The 18406-nt window shown below is 41.5% G+C and overlaps 1 protein-coding gene across 7 annotated transcripts in view; it reads right to left on the minus strand.

The window, feature by feature from the left end:
* Nucleotides 1-692: 692 nt before the first annotated feature.
* The window catches only part of ARNTL2 (aryl hydrocarbon receptor nuclear translocator like 2), a 58855-nt gene continuing 41141 nt past the window's right edge, over nt 693-18406 (minus strand). For 3 of the 7 annotated variants that reach the window (XM_043516048.1, XM_038409088.2, XM_043516059.1), the window contains 4 exons: nt 16623-16731; nt 7564-7651; nt 4691-4799; nt 693-3697 (listed from right to left, as the gene is read on the minus strand). In XM_043516048.1, coding sequence (XP_043371983.1) covers nt 3561-3697; nt 4691-4799; nt 7564-7651; nt 16623-16731 — 443 coding nt within the window. In that variant the 3' untranslated portion in view covers nt 693-3560. Of the gene's footprint in view, nt 3698-4690; nt 4800-7563; nt 7652-8189; nt 8418-14786; nt 14949-15816; nt 15909-16622; nt 16732-18406 lie in introns of those variants that run through there. The other 4 variants (XR_006281911.1, XM_043516041.1, XR_006281912.1 and 1 more) reach the window with 4 other exon arrangements.

An 18406-nucleotide genomic window follows, 5' to 3' on the forward strand; every position in this document is an offset into this window, starting at 1 on the left:
GAGCTCAAGAAACAGGTCAGAGGTATGAGTAGACTCTCAAACCACAATCCATGGTCTACTGTTACATGAGGATGGAGGGCCAAATTATATTAGCAAGAGTGACAATGCCATCTTCTGAAGTCCTGTAGTGTGGTAGTAGGCCATACATCCGATACTTTGTGTCATTCTAAACCCTCTGTGTATAGTGTGCGTCTTCAGCAACATTGTGCCAACAAAAGGAGCATAGGAGTTAGGTCATCAGTAACAATGGTTACCTTGACCAGTAAAGTATCATTTTCAACATTCAAACACTAACTTTTTTAAACCTTCAATTGCTGTTTATACAAAACATTACCACTTTTAAGAAACATTGTTATAAATAAATTGAACTCTCCCCTCCCCCCCATTTAATTTCATACATCACATTGCTCTACATTTAAAAAAGGGGATTCGAAGAAAATGTCAGACATGAGCCGAGATTTGGGCAAGTGGTACTTTTTCAAACCAACCGAACTAACATTTTTTCCTCACCAAAAACTGCCACGGAATGTTCAAGCAACTCATTAAATTGATCCTCAGACTCCAAACACAGACTTTTAGAGACCCCCTTTTCACCTCTGTTAAAAGAGAAATCCTGGCACAATCTTAACTATTATACTGCTACCAACCCACAAAAAACACCGGGCTTTAAACAAACACACAATTACCTCAAATTTGTATAAAATATATTTTAATTTCCCCTCTCAGTTCATCATCATAAATATTTACAAAAGACATTGTACAGTGCAGAATAGTGTGAAATCAGCAGGTTTGACAAATGGTTTTGCAAACAGAAAGGGTTCAATAAAGCAGCTAACAGACACATATACTATACAGGCTGCTGATTACAAAGGGCTCAGCAAACTAGCAGAACACAACTAGTTCTACAATAGGTTTGCCTCTAAGGTAAAAAAAGGTTTTCCAGGAGTAATCTGGGAGGAATCCCAACACAGTGTTTGATTATACATGGTAATATCATCTCTTGTAAGAATCAATACTCTCATTCTTGCATGGGAGCATCTGGATTCTCTTTGAACAATCTGGTTTAAACTGTTTATTCTCTGGGTTACCTATAGAACTTATTTAATTAGAATTTATTTTTACTTTAATGTTCAATTAGTAAATGCAGAATAAGGAAAACAGCCATTGTGTTTCATAGCTTTTCCTACAGTTAAAGTAATAATTAGAATCCATCTTTCAGAAACAATTATAAAAATAGATTTTGATCACCATTCTTAGAAAGAGGTCCTGATTTTCTGTGTTGCTCCATATCAAGGGCCAAATTCAGCTCTAGCAGTAAAATTATATCAGATATTATTGTCCCCAGGGTTGGAAATATATACATTTCAGACATCTCAGTAATTTTCTCTAATGTCGATAAGGTATACAGCTGTCCCAGTTAAGTATAGGAGTTAATGCATCACAGAAGAAGATATAGTATCCACCTTTCAGAGTCAAATTATTGTCAAACAGAGGAAGTTTGACATCTAGTGGCTATTTAGGGTAATTACTTAGTACTTCTTTTCTTGAAATATCCTAGGAAATTCTCTATACACCATTCTACACTCTTATCTAGAAGCATCGGAAGTCTGCCGAGTGTCAATCATCAACTTTAATGTTAGGCACATGTCTACATCATCCGCAATCTCTTCCGTTAAAATATGAATAATTTTACATTTAGAAGACATACTGCTTACAAACTGGAACCTATGTTTTCAAATTGTAAAAAATTATTCTAAAACAAAAGGTCTACACATCTCCAACATTTTCAATGCTTATTCTTTCATTTCACGAATTTGGGGGGGAAGACATATATGGCATAATCTTGACTGATTCACCTCATTTATCTGCACATACAATGTACGGTAGACATCCATATCTGGATACTAACACCATATTGTTTTAATACAACATATTAAGGGTGCTACACTCAAGGGTGATCTGTCCATAACTGGTCACATGTTTTGCAGAAGATTAAAAATTAGAAAGAGAATGCGAAATAACATCAATTATATATTAAAGGACTGTAGTAGCACAAAAAAAGTATTTGCAGCTAGTATTAAGTAATTCAAAACTCTTTTGATTTCTCCAAAATACAATTACTATAAAAAGGTATTTTATAATTCAGTGCCCTTTTCACAAAATTTAATATACCCCTATATTGCCACTTGCGAACCACCTATTGCCCACACACACACACACACTTCTCCCACTATTTTGTGCAGTTACATAACTCAAATGTAGTTTCAACAGTCTCAATTAATAGAGAGAGACAAAGGCCAAGATTCTTTCAGAGGTGGCTAGTGATTTTGGATGTCTCAATGTTTAAGCCCTCAACCTTAGACACCTAATATTGGTGAGCAAAGCTTGAAAAACCTGTATTTACATAAGACATTAAGCAGGAAAAGGCCATTAAGGTCAAACATACTTTACCACTTCTGACTAGTCTCAATCCCACTTTATTACTTTTTCAAATCTCCAGTTCCTCAATTCTCACTTTTCTCCAGATGTAAGATATTAACTAATTTTATATCCGCTCTCTTTAAATAGCTATGCTCTATAACAGTGGTTTTCAACCTGTTGTCCGTGGACCCCTGGAGGTCCGTAGACTATGTCTAAGATTTCCAAAGGGATCCATCCATCCCTTCATTCAAATTTTTTTAGGGAACTGCAAATGAAAAGAGGTTGAAATCCACTGTTCTATAACATATTTCCAAGGCAATAATATCCCCCCGAACTACAGTGACCAAATTGCTTTATTACAGTTACAATATTACTACTTTGGTTGTGTGTTCTGTCCTCTACTAATATATTTAAATAATACTTTGTATTAGAACTATTTTGTTTCTCTCCTTCCCCACCTGTCACATTTGTGCTGTGGGACAATGTTTAACATTGTTTGTCCAGAACTCTCAAAGACTACTGTTTTTTCTTTTGTTTTTACTTGACTACAAAAATTGTACATAATTTTTAGAAAGGGCAAAGAATTTTAAAATGTAGTGTCCCCTTTTGTACTATTGTACTTTATCTTACAATTTTGCAGTGTGGAAACCATATTTTCAAAGAAAGCTTAGAGGTACAAAAACAAACGTATCTCAAGCTGCGCAAGTAGAGAAAGTCCTACAGAATTGACGTGGATAAATAATACACTTTTCCACCCAATTCGTAAAAGAAAATTACAAATCAAAGCTTTCTTTAAAAAGTATTAAAACATTCAGATTAACAGTTATTCCTATACATTGTATGGTATCTTTGGGTTAAAGCTTTTTAGCAAAAATATAACCACATCTTGTAAGCACTCTAGTTAGATATGGATCAAAAAAATTTTGAGGTTCTCGGTCATGAAAAAATATCACATTTTTTCCATATGTGCAGAACAAGCCATTTCTTTGTGAACAAAGCATAAAAGTCTTAGCAAATATACAGATAGTAAATAGGAATTAAAATAAAGCCTTAAAATTTACCAATACAGTACTTGAGGATGTGTGGTTGTTGTGCGTTACAGAATTTTACATTCTCCTCATTTGTATAAAAAAGAACCACTAGGAAGTCCACTGTATATCACGGAGTTCTGCTGGCTCCCCGAGGCCTCCTTCAGCTTCCAAGTAATTCATGAGTGAAGCCATGGCAGTGTCATCATTTTCACACATTGCATCAAAATCCAACTGGCAACTGTTACCTAGGAAATAAGTAAAAGAACACTATTTATGCAGCACAAAAACTTACAGAACAAGGTCACTTTCCAAACAAACTTACTTTTAAAACAGCAGCTGTCCTTGAAGACAAAGGGCACTTTACATTCTTACATTTGTTCAAAGATGGGTAAATTGAAGCAAGATTTGGATTCAGGAGAGACACTTAGTCAAAAGAATAGGAAACTTGATTCTGGGACTAAAATTATGCCACTCCAGGGGCACACCTTAAACTTCATGCTAATAAAATGACAAATTTCAATCCATGCCAGTTAACTGGCAAACTTCATGCCACACCACTTAAGCAGAAAATTTTATTCCAGTTCATGACACTTAAGGGGAAGCTCACCTGTCACAGCACACAAAAGAAGAGCTGATCAATTTTTTTCTTCTTGGTTAAAAAAAAAAAAAAAAGGGCCTTATTTTGAATAATCAAAATTTCAAAAGACTTTGTTTTCATTTTTCACGTTTCCCACATTTTTATTTTAAAACATTCCAGAATTTTGTATTTACCAAAAATCTCAGTTTTTGATAAAAAACAAGATTTCAATATAAAAGAAAAACGGGTCAGTCTTAGACCATATGAAATGGAAACAACTTCAAAATTTCAACTTGTATTGCAAAATGTTAATGTTTCAATCAGCTCTACATACACAAGCATTCATACTTTTTACATGGAGGGTCTGTACATATGGCAGATTATATTCAGTTCCCTTAACCCTGTACAGCTCCTATTTTTGGAAGGAAGAACTGCGAAGCAGTCTATTTGTGAGTCGTGGAGAGCAAGAGAACAGACAGTAAACTTCTACTCGGGCTCTCACTGCTATCATGGGGTATAATTACAAGAGGAACCATGATAATCTCTCAAAACTGGCAGCATTTTTGAACACACCTACTATACTACCTTGTGATAAAGCTGCAACCATTAACAGAGTTTTCTTTAAAGAATAAGTCATGAATTGTAGTAAAAGAGCTCTTACTGAGAAGAGGTTCATTGCTTGGGAATGAAACAGTGTCCTGATTTTTCCCCAAGGTCTCCAAGCCCTCCATTTCTGAAGGACATAACTGAATCGACTCTTTATTTGGCACCTGAAAGCACACAAAAAATGAAAATAATAAAGTTAGGTTATAAATTGATTAAAACCACCACACAAATTAATGAATTTCTCTCAGTCTAAAAAATGATCAAGGCTCACATTTTTCCACTTCACGTGCCATAATCTCTACAAGTTTACTGTAACAATAAAAACATTTTCATGAAAAATACATCCTAGCTTTAAAAAAGACCCACCACATTTTAGTTTCCATACGTAAACTAAATTATTTGGAATGTGAAAATTTGTTTTAAAAAAAGCCGGTATTTCTGTTATATTTTAAATCTTGTGTTCAGCATTCTAAGATTTAAAATTGTTTTAAATGGGTTTTAGTGCTTACAAGGAGTCTAGGAGTGCCAGGTTGACAGCAGTGGATGTCTTTTCACCTCCAAGATAACAGAGCAAGATCTACCACGGTGGTTTGGCAGTAAACCACTTTTCTTTTAGGGGACTGTCCCTAGGGGCAAGAGGCAGTGATAGCTCTGCCACTGCAGCTGTGAAAGCAGTTTCCCACATAGAAAAATGAAGAGTCCCAGTAAAATAAGTTTGTCTTCATCCCTACTCCATGCACCATTCATATCTGTAATTTAAATCGAGTAGCTCTCCGAGCTCTCTGTTATCTTGGATTCTATGGCACACATTACAGTAGTGGAAGGGAAAACAACAAGACTTCTATGAAGTAACCAGGAACAACACTAAAGGACACATTCAAAGAGAACCTTTAAATCAACACAATATATAGCTGAAGTGCTGGAGAGTGGTTCTATGACCATAGGCTGCACTAATTAGAGGGTAGTTCAATATCTATGAGCCAATCAGTTCTTAGAAAGACAGACCTACAGTAATCCATGGGTGGAATGGACATCAGATATAAAAGAGGGAGAAAGGAGGAAAAAAAAAAATCAATCAATCAGTATAGCACAATGCTGTTGAAAGAAACTCAGAATCAGAGAAGAAAAGCTACCGTATATATATTCGTTCATAAGCTGAATTTTTTTTTAGTAAAAAAGGAAAGCATCAGAGAAGGGGGTCGGCTTATGAATGGGTATAGAGAGGAGAGGTGGGACACAGCCACCCCTCCCCAATAGAGGGAGCAAGGAGAGGCAGCACAGCCAGCAGAGCCAGAAGAGAAGAGGCGGGGCCAGAGTCTCTCCTCTTCTGGCCACGCTGCTCTCCCGCCAGTCTCTGAAGCAGCTGCAGCTCCGGGGCTGGCAGGCTGCGACTGCGCCGCCTGGCCTGCTGGAGCAGCTCCAGCCGGGCCAGACATCCTCCCCTGATCCGCCCCTGGTAAGGTGGGAAGGGATGGGATGGGGAGAGTGGGGGGGCGGAGAGGGGTTACACAGGGATGGGTCATGTGGGGAGTGGTCACAGGGGTTACTCCCCTGACCCCCAGCTTCTCCACCGCAAAACATTTTCCCACCGGTTGCTGTCCCGGCCCATCAGGGTAAGCCGCTGGTGGGCCGGGACATTTTGTTTACTTAGGTTTACCTGCATGCCTGCAGACGCTTGAGGAAACAAACCGTCTTGGCCCGCCAGCAGCTTATCCTGATGGGCCAGGAGCCAAAGTTTGCTGACCCCTGAATTATAGGGTCGGCTTATGAATGGGTCATAAAATTTAGCTATTTTTACTTACCCATCTTTTGGGGGGGGGGTGTCGAAGTCGGCTTATAAACTATCCGGCTTATGATCGAGTATATACGGTATGTTTAAGTGGAAAGACAGTGACTGGATTCACAACAATGTTGTTGGAGGGAAAGAAATAAGGGATTGGGAGTATGGTGTACATCGATAACAGTAAGGGCAATATTGTAATCTTGCAAAAAGATTCTTTATGCATACCCACCCCCATGCTGTGACATCAGTCAACATCACTCTTGGGTTAGATAGAAGGGTAGAGCCTCATAGCCCTGTTCTACACTGGGGTGGGGGGGATATTGATCTAAGTTATGCAACTTCAGCTACGTGAATAACATAGCTGAAGTTGACATACATAGATTGATTTACCGTGGTATCTTCACCGCGGTGAATCCACTGCTGCCGCTCCCCCGTCGACTCTGCCTGCGCCTCTCATGGTGGTGGAGTACAGGAGTCGACGGGAGAGTGCTCGGGGGTCAATTTATCGCGTCTAGACGCGATAAATCGACCCCTGCTGGATCGACGGCTGCCTGCCGATTCGGCGGGTAGTGTAGACATACCCATAGAATATGTTGCTTCTTCACCTCTTTTATAAAAAGATTTAAAAAATTCAGAGGATATATCTCAATGGATTACAATTGTTTCACAGTAGAGGGGGGTGAAAGGTATATAGGAATGGTCATAGGAACCAGACATTTATCTTCATATTGCTGAACTGAATTCAGTCTAAGTGAATATTTTTTAACTATCTGATGGCTCCTGGGTGGTGGTTTCAAATCATTTCCAAGTTTAGAAAAGTCCACATCACAAAAAACACCCTCCCCACATCTAGCATTTTTTTGTAGCCTCAGCAAAGATCCCCCAAGACCTGAACAATATTCCCAGCCCTGAGGGATGATTCCTCAAGGCTTGAACCGAGGTTCACTGGTGGTGTAGTGAAGAGAAGTTTGTACTCTTGCTGCCTGTGTCATACCTCTTCTGTGAACAGAAGACTTCAATACACAGGATTGTCAGACACCTTGCACTGGCACTAATTCACACACAAAAGGTAGATCAAATGTAGGCTTTGAATTATTTGATAGTGACCTTTCATTGAAAGTTCTTGGTGTTAATGATATACTTACATTGCTGCATTTTGGAGTTAAAGTTGGAGAAGATTTCCTCATAAGATCAGATGGACTTATCTCACCAATAGATGGAGAACAATGTAACCTAAAAAATATACATATGCATGTTATACAATACATTCACTGTTGAGTATGAACTTCCATCCCTTCCATTTTAAAATGAGAAACTTATTTAGTCAGAGCACAGCAGTACCCACCAAAAAAACACAGGTGATAAGTTTTGAGACTTCAGACAACACTGCTTTGTCAAAAGCGAAGCTTAAATTCGGTCACATAGCACTCACACTTCCTGCTCCAAATTTTGGTAAAGAAAGAGAACCAGTGGATCATCATGACACAGGATAATTAGTAGAACCCATTTTTGCTTGTTCTCAATTATCAAAATTAACAGACTTCAGGAAACACTGTCATGAACACTTCAGTACAAAACTACTCGCTCTGGACCACATAGCTTCCAAGTATCAGATTACAGCTGTTCAGAAATTTTGGTATATAACAGAGTGGGAGGAAAAAGAAAAAAGGATGGACCTTCCACATGTCCTCTTGATATTTGCTTTTACTTCTAGTGTTATTTCATGAAGTTCTATCCTTTCCTTAAATTCTGGCTGGAAAATGAAAGTTACCTCTTTGAGATGGACTCTGCACATTCACTCATGAGAGCCATGGAGATGCAGCACTGATGGAAGAACAATCTTGTAGCAGTGCCACAGGAGCACTCTCATGCCTTCTCCTGAGCCTCCCCTCACTGTTCCTGAACATTCTGCATGAGAGGTGAAAAAGGGGGGCCATGGAGCTCCAGCTGCCTCAGTTCTTACCACCGCCTCCCCAGCTTCAAAGTTGCAATTAGGACTCTGAGGAAAAGGGGAAGGTGGGCAGGGAGTGTGAATGTGAAGAGTCCATTTAGATGAGGACCAGTTATAGAGAAGTAACCTTTATTTCTTTGAGTGGTCTCTGTACATTTTTCATGGGATAGTTTGACAAGCAGTATTAGAGTCTCTAGAGGGTGAGGTGCTGAGTCCTAATAGAATTATCATTGTAGTACTGCCTTACCAAACTGAGCATCAACCAGGACGCTAGATCTAGGGAGTAGCGCTTTGTGAAAGCAAGAATAGAGCTTCAGGTTGCAGTTCTGCTTACTTCTAAAAACTGGGATATGCCTGAGGCATGCCATGAAAGCCACCTTTGCCCTTTGGAGTGTTATCTAAACTACAATGGGAGAGAAACAGATTTGCTTGTAGCTTTCCACTATACAAAACTAACCCATTTACATAAATGCTGAGATGTACTTGGCTGTTCTTTATTTTCACTACCCCCATATGAAATTAAAGCTTTGTTGACTTTCTAAATTCCGAGAACCATTTAAGTAGAAGGCTGTTACCCTCTTGGCATCCAAAGTATGCAGTTTTACCAGATCAAGGTCTGGATGGACTGACTTTTGGAGCACCTGCTCACAGCTGGTGCTGGGGGAGCTTTTTCTTCTCTAACGCCCCCTGCTGATGATTGTTTTGGTCCCACAACAGTCATCGTCTTCTTGAAACTCAGCCCTCTAAACAGATAATGTTTTATTTCTACCCATTTCAGACTCATAAAAAGTCCAACAAATAGTCCCAATCGTTACATCTGGTCTTTGACCTTCAACTCTGGATCCCACCATTGCTACATTCCTGCACTCAGGGCATTCAGTTGTCTTTAATTCCTTCTTAGGGGCCTCACATCACCTTCCCCAGTAACTGTTCAGGGAATCCGGGCCCTCCTACTACACTGGGTTCCAATCCAAGGACCCTGTAATCAGCAGCTGAGGTCTGCTCAGTCAGACTTTTTCTGCTTCCTCTGTGGACTTCTTCCTACCCATAGCCTTTTTTCCAAGCCCCATTTCTGGGCTCTTGTAACGAGCAATGCCTCCCAGGGCTTCTCCCTGAATGTTTGGTTCCTGCCCTTGGCAGTGTGGCAGATCCACCACAACTCTCATGTCAGGGCTCCTGCAAACAGGCTCCATGCAGTATTCTACTCCCAAGGTCTTTCCATCTAGGAGTTCTACCCCTGCCCAAATCCTCCAGGATCACCCTCCTGCTCTTGGGTTCGGCCTCTCCCTGGTTGAGTCAGATCTTCCCTTTACCTCAGGGCCCTGCATGAGCCTTCTACCAAACGGGACATCCCAAGCTCTAGTCAGTTCCACCACAACTTTCTCTGTGCCAACTCCTGCTCTTCAGTTCTTTACTACCAAGAGAGGGACTGCAGGGTTCCTTTTTTCCCTTTCTCCCTTCTGCTGGGGACCGTCCTACTTTTATAGCACCACCCAGCTCGGCTTCATCTTGAATTAGGCTTCGCTCAACCACCCGTTACATTGGCCCTCTCAAGCCCACATTAATCCTTTCAAACTCAGGATGGGGTATTCATCACTACCCCTCAAGATTGTACCATGGCTTGGGTACAGGGTCTTTTTGCCTTGGGGAGGAGCCTTCTTTAATTGTGCCTATTATCCACCTATGCATTCCCCCTTCTCAACTTCAAGGAGCACTATCTGAAACTCCACCTAAACTTCTCTTTAGCTCTCTCTTCAGGGCTCCCACAAGACTTCTCTACTGTTGCTAGTTTTTCTCTTAGATTTGCTGCCTCCAATACCACATCCTCAGTCCCAACCCCCTTAGGTGCTTCTGCCACTAAGGCCTCTGGCTTTTTCACCCAGCCCTCAAGTCGCTCCTGTGGGGCGGGTGGTGGTGGTGTCAACCATGTGTTTTATTAGGGGGCAGTGATCTGTATCTGCACTGTGATAAATCTACAGTTAAGGGTAGCATAAAATCCCTCCTTTACCGGTAAGGGGTTAAGAAGCTGAAATAACCTGGTTGGCACCTGTCCAAAAGGACCAATAAGGGAAGAAGATCCTTTCAAATCTGTGGGAGGTGGTTTTGTTTGTGCTCTCTTTGTGTGTGCTCTCTCAGGACAGAGAGAGGGATCAGGCAGGAAAAAAATCTCTCCTAAAACCCTACTGAAACAAGCATTAAGATTACAAAAAATATAAGTAAAGCAAGGAAATGCATTAGATTATCTTTTGTTTTAGCTTGTGAATTTTCCCTATGCTAAGAGGGAGGTTTATTCCTGTTTTCTTGTAACCTTAAAAGGTTTGCCTAGAGGGTGTTTTAAATCTTATTACCCTGTAAAATTACCTTCCATCCTGATTTTACAGAGGTGCTTCTTTTACTTTTTTCTTTACAATAAAGTTCTTTGGGTGTCATAAAAACCCAAGAGTCTGGCCTGTGCTCACCTAGTTTACCTATTTGGTTGGTATATTTTCTCAAGCCTCCCCAGGAAAGGGGGTGAAGGGGCTTAGGGGGATATTTTGGGGAAACAGGAACTCCAAGTTTGTCCTTCTCCTGAATCTTTGTCTAACTCACTTGGTGGTGGCAGCAATACTGTCCAGGAACAAGGAAGAATTTGTGCCTTGGGGAAGTTTTTAACCTAAACTGGTAGAAACAAGCTGAGGGGGTCTTTCATGTGGGACCCCACATCTACACCCCAGAGTTCAGAGTGGGGAGGGAACCCTGACATGCACAAACATATTGTTCAGACTCTGTATTTACCCCAACTTCCACCCAATTTGTTGCAGTGGTAGTAACACCTCTGTGTTCCCTCGAGCCTCCTACTAATAGGGCTTAGTTAGCTGTCAGGGCCACAGCCACATCTGTTTTGCCTGCAACCATTATTACTGGCACTGCAGGACAGCCACTCCATATATTTCATATAGTACATAAAAGTAAGTAGAAAAGTTTATCAAGACGTTACTTGACCAGTTGCAGGACTTGACCATATAAGCTTGGCTAGCTACAATAATGGTTCCAAAATGAGGAGTGTGATTTTACCGCTGGAAGGAGACTCCAAAACAACAAAACACAGAATGATAAGTCTCTTGCACTGTGAATATTTTCTACATTGTAGCCATTCTTTCTACTAGTTAATGTAACTGAGCATCATCTTCTGATGGAGAAGAAGCTGAGAAGACCCCACATAAGAATGGCCACGCTGGGTCAGACCAATGGTCTATCTAGCCCACTATTGTCTTCCCACAGTGAATGGTACCAGATGCTTCAGAGGGAATGAACAGAACAGGACAATTTATTATAGAGTGATCCATCCACTGTCATTCATTCACAGCTTTTGGCATTCAGAGATTTAGGGACACCCAGAGCATGTGGTTTATCCCTGACTATCTTGGCTAATAGCCATTGATGGACCTATCCTCCACGAACTTATCTAATTCTTTTTTGAACTCAGTTGTACTTTTATATATCGGAGACACTGGTTAACTGGTTCCATGCCAGTGTTCTGGAATTTGGTGAGACCTTCTGGTTCATCTTCTGAAAAGATATCAGGGACTAACATTGGACAAGGGTCCCTCTGAAGCGGAGGTGCAGACTGATCCAGATGAGTTCCATCCAATGCACAAAGTTTACCCTGTTCCCTCTGAGGGGAGGGGATCTTTGTAAAGATGGACTGGTCACCTTTTAATAGCTAGGCGAAGACCAGTAAGGTCTGTGACAGGTTTGGTCACAGAAACTCCCTCAAGACTGTCACTAGATGTGCTGGGATACCACTGTGAACAAACCCCCCCCCGCCAGAGAAGGCTTCCCTCCACTCCCGTCTTGTGGATCTAGACACACCAGTCAGCTACAGCACAGACCAAGAGGTTGGGTCATGCCCCCCTGCAGTTCACAAAAACTATGATTCACTTAGCCCAGGGGCTTCTCAGTTAACAGGGACTTTCCCAACACCCAGTATTCAGTCTTTCTGGTAGACTAAACCCCAGATGCATCCATTTTGCTCTGTATAAAGCTTACACAGGGTAAACTCATAAATTGTCCACCCTCTCTAACACTGATAGAGAGATATGCACAGCTGTTTGCTCCCCCAGGTAGTAATTACTAACTCTGGGTTAATTAATAAACAGAAGTCCTTTTATTAAGTATAAAAAGTAGGATTTAAGTGGTTTCAAGTAATAACAGACAGAAGTAAGTTACCAAGCAAAAACAAAACAAAAACACACAAGTCTAAGCCCAATACATTTAAGAAACTGAATACAGGTTTAAATCACCCTCAGAGATGTTTCAATAAGCTTCTTTCACAAACTAGACTCCTTCTTAGTCTGGGCCCAATCCTTTCCCCGGTACAGTTTTTGTTAGTTCCAGCTTAGGTGGTAAGTAGGGGATTTCTCATGACTGCAGACCCTTTGTTCTGTTCCACCCCTTTTATAGCTTTGGCCCAAGGCGGGAATCCTTCATCTCTCTGGGTTCCCACCCCTCCTTCTAAATGGAAAAGCACCAGGTTTAAGATGGATTCCAGTATCAGGTGACATGGTCACATGTCACTAAGACCTCATTCTTCATTACCCACAGGCTGGCCCCCACATCCACAAGAAGGCTTGCAGGTAAATAATTCATCTACAGTCTATTGTCCTAGTCAATGGGAGCCATCAAGATTCTAAACCACCATTAATAGCCCACACTTTGCATAATTACAATAGGACCTCAAAGTTAACTTCATATTTCTAGTATTAGGATACAAGAATGATACATACATACAAATAGGATGAACACACTCAGTAGATTATAAGTTTTGTAATGATACCTTACAAGAGACCTTTTGCATAAAGCATATTCCAGTTACATTATATTCACATTCCAAGCATACTTTCATAAAGCATATGGAGTGTAACATCACAAGGTCATCTAACCCAAGATGGTATATTCCATTCTTGCCAGTATTCAGCGTCAGATTCTCCATCCTATGCTCCTAGGGGAATTATGCACCACTATGCGTGCGCAGAATTCATCACCACCACAGATTTCTTTGCTTCCCTACAGAAAAATGACTTGCTGACAGGGAAGCAAAGGGAAGCTGCAAGAGCAGTTACGCACCGCTCCCTAGCTGTGCAGGTACATCGTTTCAGGCACCCAGAGCAGCTGGCGGAGCAGTAAATCACCACAGGGCTGTGGACACCCCAGCCCGTGGTTCCTACCCTGAGCCGGAATCAGCTCCTAGTTCCAGCTGGGCTGGAGGCAGGGGAGGACAGGATTTCCTCTTCCCCTCCACAGAGTGGCTGAGGCTGTGTCAGACCCACCCACAGAGACCTTCCCCAGCTGCAGGAAGCTCAGCATCCTCCCTTGCTTCCTGCCCCCATCACTCCTCAGCTGAAGGGGGGGCAGGGGTCACTGTACAGAGTTGCTCCCCCATCCGCCCAATCCCTGTGCATCTGGACCTACCATACCCAGACACCTCTGCCAATCCTCACCCTGTACATCCAGAACCTCCCTAGCCCTCCATACCTGACCCCCACCCCACTGAACCTCAACCCCTGCATCTGGAGCCCGCTGCCCCCAGACCCCTGCCTCCAGATCACCCCACACTGAGCTCCCTGCACTCAACCCCCTATCCTGATGAGCCCCACCCCCATTAGCCTGCACATCCAGACCCCCATGCCACTGACCCCCACTAGCTGCACCCAGACTCCCATTGCCCCAGCACCGAGATGCCCCTGGTGAGACCCCCGCACCCAGACCCCTCCACTGAGCCCCAACCGCTTTCACCTGGAAGCCCCTGCAGAGTCCCATTGCCACTGCACCTAGAACCCCCCCCAATAAGCCTCTATGCATTCAAGTCCCCCACACACCTAAACCCCCACTGAGCTTCCTGCCCCCAGACTGTCCCATATAGAATCCTCTCACCCACACCTGGATCCCCCCCACACTGAGTCCCTCCACACTTAGATCCTGCCTGGTTGAGCCTGCCTGCCCCACACCTGGTGCACCAAGCGCAGAGGGGCAAGGCCCCAGGGTGTTTCTGGGGTACGCCCAGGCCACGTGCTATGTCATGGTTGGGCGCAACCTCACCACTGAGTCTGTGTCCTGGGGGTGGGGAGGCTGCAGGGCGATCTCCCACCTTTGTACAACCAGTGGCCTGTGCTCCCCATTGCCACGCTGGACCCTCTGCATTTATTTATTGACAAATTAAAATTCTGCAAAATTTTGCAAGGTTTTAAAATATTGAGCGCAGAATTTTTAAATTTTTGGCACAAAATGCCCTCATGAGTAATCCTAATATCCCTGTTGGATAAGGGTATTCTGTTTGTCTAAATTATCTGTATGTTGCATCAGTTTAATGTTTTCTAGTGTATCTGAGCCACTCCACAGGAGAAAAAAAAAGGGGCAAGTTAACAGGTCTGTACTGGCCTGAGTCTTCAGACTGTGGATCCCAATGCAGATGAGAGAGAATTCAAACTTGAGACAGTATTAGTCTTGGTAAGTATAGTACAGAAAATGGCGAGGCAAGCTTCCCCGGGGACCGTGTAGACGTCCTGAGGAATGTAGCAAAACTTCAGGGGAAACCTGTAACTGGAAGGAGGGATTTTTACTTTTTTTCCCAGTGGGGAAGATGAAGGAGGGATACCCAACATTTATATATTTTAGATTCCCTTGTCTTTCTGCCCAGAGGATCCCTGAACCGGGGTGGCCTTTGGCTCAAAGTATGGTTCTCACTGCAGAGTACGGTTCTGAAACTGATTTATAAACTTATCTGCTTCCACTGCTGCAGTGGTGGCCCAACTTTGAGGAGTCTGAAGTTGTGTCTGGAGCCTTTTTGGCCATTTTGGGGGGGGGGGGGAGGGGAGAGGAAAAACAGATATGCTTGTTACATTGGGGTATGACCCTTCTTTCCAGATTTATTGTCACTGGGATCCTTTATTTTTTTGGTTTGGGCTCTGAAGGTCTTGGAATTGAGGCCATCGGATCTGAGGAGGTCCTGGTGTACAGACTGGTCTGCTAACAGAAGCTAACAGGTGCACCATTTCTTTTGGTCAGAACAGAAGGTGCTGGATCCCAGCGATTGCATTCCTGAGGCTTGGTTCTGCCATCAAAGGTCAACACTTGCAGGAGCCCATCTTGCTGAATGGTTAGATCTGATGGCTGCAGATCCTTTGGTACTGTGATGCTAGATTTTACCCCAGTAATGGGGTAAAGTAATTGGGACAGGATTGTATACTCTTCTGAATCCTTGAAGGAGCTGTGGCTTTAGCAGGACTATCTGTATTCATGGATTCTAAAAACCTGGAACCAGAAGACTTAGCCATTAAGGCTTCCTGGAGAAGTAATTCCAGAATATTTTGAGCTGTTTTTCACATACCTTATGAGTTATAAGTGTGAAGGTGTGCCACCATATGGCACAGTAAGGTGGAGAATACTTTCTCCCATCTAAGTCAAATGCCTTGCATGGGTGTCTGAAGCTGGGAACACAGCAGGAGAAGAGGCACACCTCTTAAATCCTAGTCTTTTCTCTTTTGGATCTGTGGATTTATGCTGAGGCACAGGAATAGACTAAAATGAATTCAAAAACTACTTATTTAGAAGAACTTTAATTTAAATGGTTAATTCTACACTAGCAGAGCTAGCCAAGGAACTGAGTTTTGAGTCGACGATTCCCAGTCGGAATGACTTGGTGAGGTTCGTGGTCTGGCTGCAACTGTGCTTGGAAGGAACTGAGGTGGCTGGAATGCCAGACCACCTTTTAGCACCTCACCCTCACAATATTTGGGAACAGAGAGTAGAGGGATGGGCTCTAAGGGCTTTCCAACAGGCACTGCTACAAGAAGGTTCCACGTCAGAGCTGCACTGGTGGCACATCTCAAGTATGAGCAGGCAGAGGCCATTTGAAGATAAGAGTATTTCTAGTCCCCAAGTATCTGTTCTAATCTAATTTAACTGAAGATGTGACAAATCCAGAATAATACAATTTTTAGAAATCTGGGTGAATAAGCAAACTTTTTAAAATAAAGAATGACTAGCATACTAGTCAACAAGATGGTTATCAGGTCAGTGCTCTGCACTGTCATGCAGGAATCTCAGATTAGGTTGCTATACCTGATGCAGCATATCAATGCTGAACCAAAAAACACCTACTCATATATGATATGATAAAATAAAAGCAGTACACTAGTGAATTTCCAATTACTTATGCTTCCCCCATCACATTCTACTCTTCTTTGCTTAAAATATTATTTCAATTTTCATTACCTTTCTAAGTTTATTACTTCATTTGCAATCTCAGTTCCTATGCTTCCAGCACCAAGTATTGTTCCAGTGGAAATCCCAGGTACACTGGGAAAAGACTGCTTTGAAGTATCTACAATTACAAAATGAAAACTAAGTTGAAGTACATTAAATGTTAAAATATTTTCACTATACAGCAGGAAACAATTAACCCATCTCTTCTCAACCTTTTTTAACCTCTTATTTACCTAAAACAGATTCCTTACTTGTGTTACTAACAACTTAGAGAGAATTTTATAAATCCAATTTGATTTTCATTTTTCACTTATCACATTTTACTAAGTTTGACCAATGAAACTATACCATTTCATTTACAATCAGGGTGGACCACTTAAATTATGATTTAAATTGGCAATCATTTTGCATTTGTATTTTTTAGTTATTTTCCTAAAGAAAGGTTAATTCTCATTAATTAATAACCATTAAAACACATTGATGTGCAATAAAATATAGCATTTACACTAACTTTGGTGCTTCTTTTTTTTGGTAACCAAAAAGATACAGTGTATCTACACAAGATTATTTAATCTATTATACAGTTTAATTTACATTTATTCATTAATTTTTACACCTTTTATTTATGTTAGAAAATAGTGAACAATGCATTTATTACATGTTGATTTTTTTTACTTGTAATTTGTGTCAAGCTCTGTGTGATGAAAATTAAAATTAAATTAATTTTTTTATTAGCTAAATGTGCTAGATACTCAAGAAAAATGTTTTACAAAGTTTATCAGAACGTGTTTTGCATCTAAAACTGACTGATTTATTAAACAAAGGAAGTAGTATCTGTAGTTAGTGAATTGAACATATTGTTTCTGGTCACCATGTCCTTCAAGATTGCCATTTAACTGGTTAAATAAACTGAAATGAAAATATTCTATTTGCACTTGCACAAGACACTCAAAAATGGCCATACTGGGTCAGTACAATGGTATATCTAGCCCAGTATCCTGTCTGACAGCAACTAATACCAGATGCTTCAGAGGGAATGAACAGAACAGGGCAATTATTGAGTGATTCATCCCCTGTCATCCAGTCCCAGCTACTGGCTGTCAGAGGCTACAGACACCCAGAACATGTGGTTGCATCCCTGACCATCTTGGCTAACAGCGACTGATGGACCTATCCTCCATGAACTTATCTAATTCCTTTTTGAATCCAGTTATACTTTTGGAAACAAGTTCCAAAAGGTTGACTGTGCATTGGTGAAGAAATACTTCTGTTTGTTTTAAACCTGCTGCTTAACAATTTCATTGGGTGATCCCTAGTTCTTGTATTATGTGAAGGAGTAAATACTGCTTGCTTATTCACTTTCTCCACACCATTCATGATTTTACAGACCTCTATCATATCCCCCCTTATTCATCTCTTTTCCAAGCTGAAAAGTCCCAGTCTTTTTAATACCTCCACATATGGAAGCTGTTCCATACCTTTAATCTTTTTGTTGTCCTTCTCTATACCCTTTCCAATTCCAATACAACTTTTTGAGATGGGGCGACCAGAACTGCACACAGTATTCAAGGTGTGGGCATACCATAGATTTATATAGTGACTGTACCTGGTCTCTGAGGGCCACAACCCCCAGCACTGAATGCACACATATGCCACCCGCCCACAAGGCAGGTAATCATATATGCTGCATTCAGTACAACAAACAGGATAACCCCTCCCCACTCCGCTGCTGGACTTTTGCTTGAATTCTTTTTACTCCTGCAGCTTTCTTTTTTTGTTTTTGTTTCCTACTT

This window comes from Dermochelys coriacea, chromosome 1 (assembly GCF_009764565.3).
Source record: "Dermochelys coriacea isolate rDerCor1 chromosome 1, rDerCor1.pri.v4, whole genome shotgun sequence".
In the NCBI taxonomy this organism is placed as follows: domain Eukaryota; kingdom Metazoa; phylum Chordata; order Testudines; family Dermochelyidae; genus Dermochelys; species Dermochelys coriacea.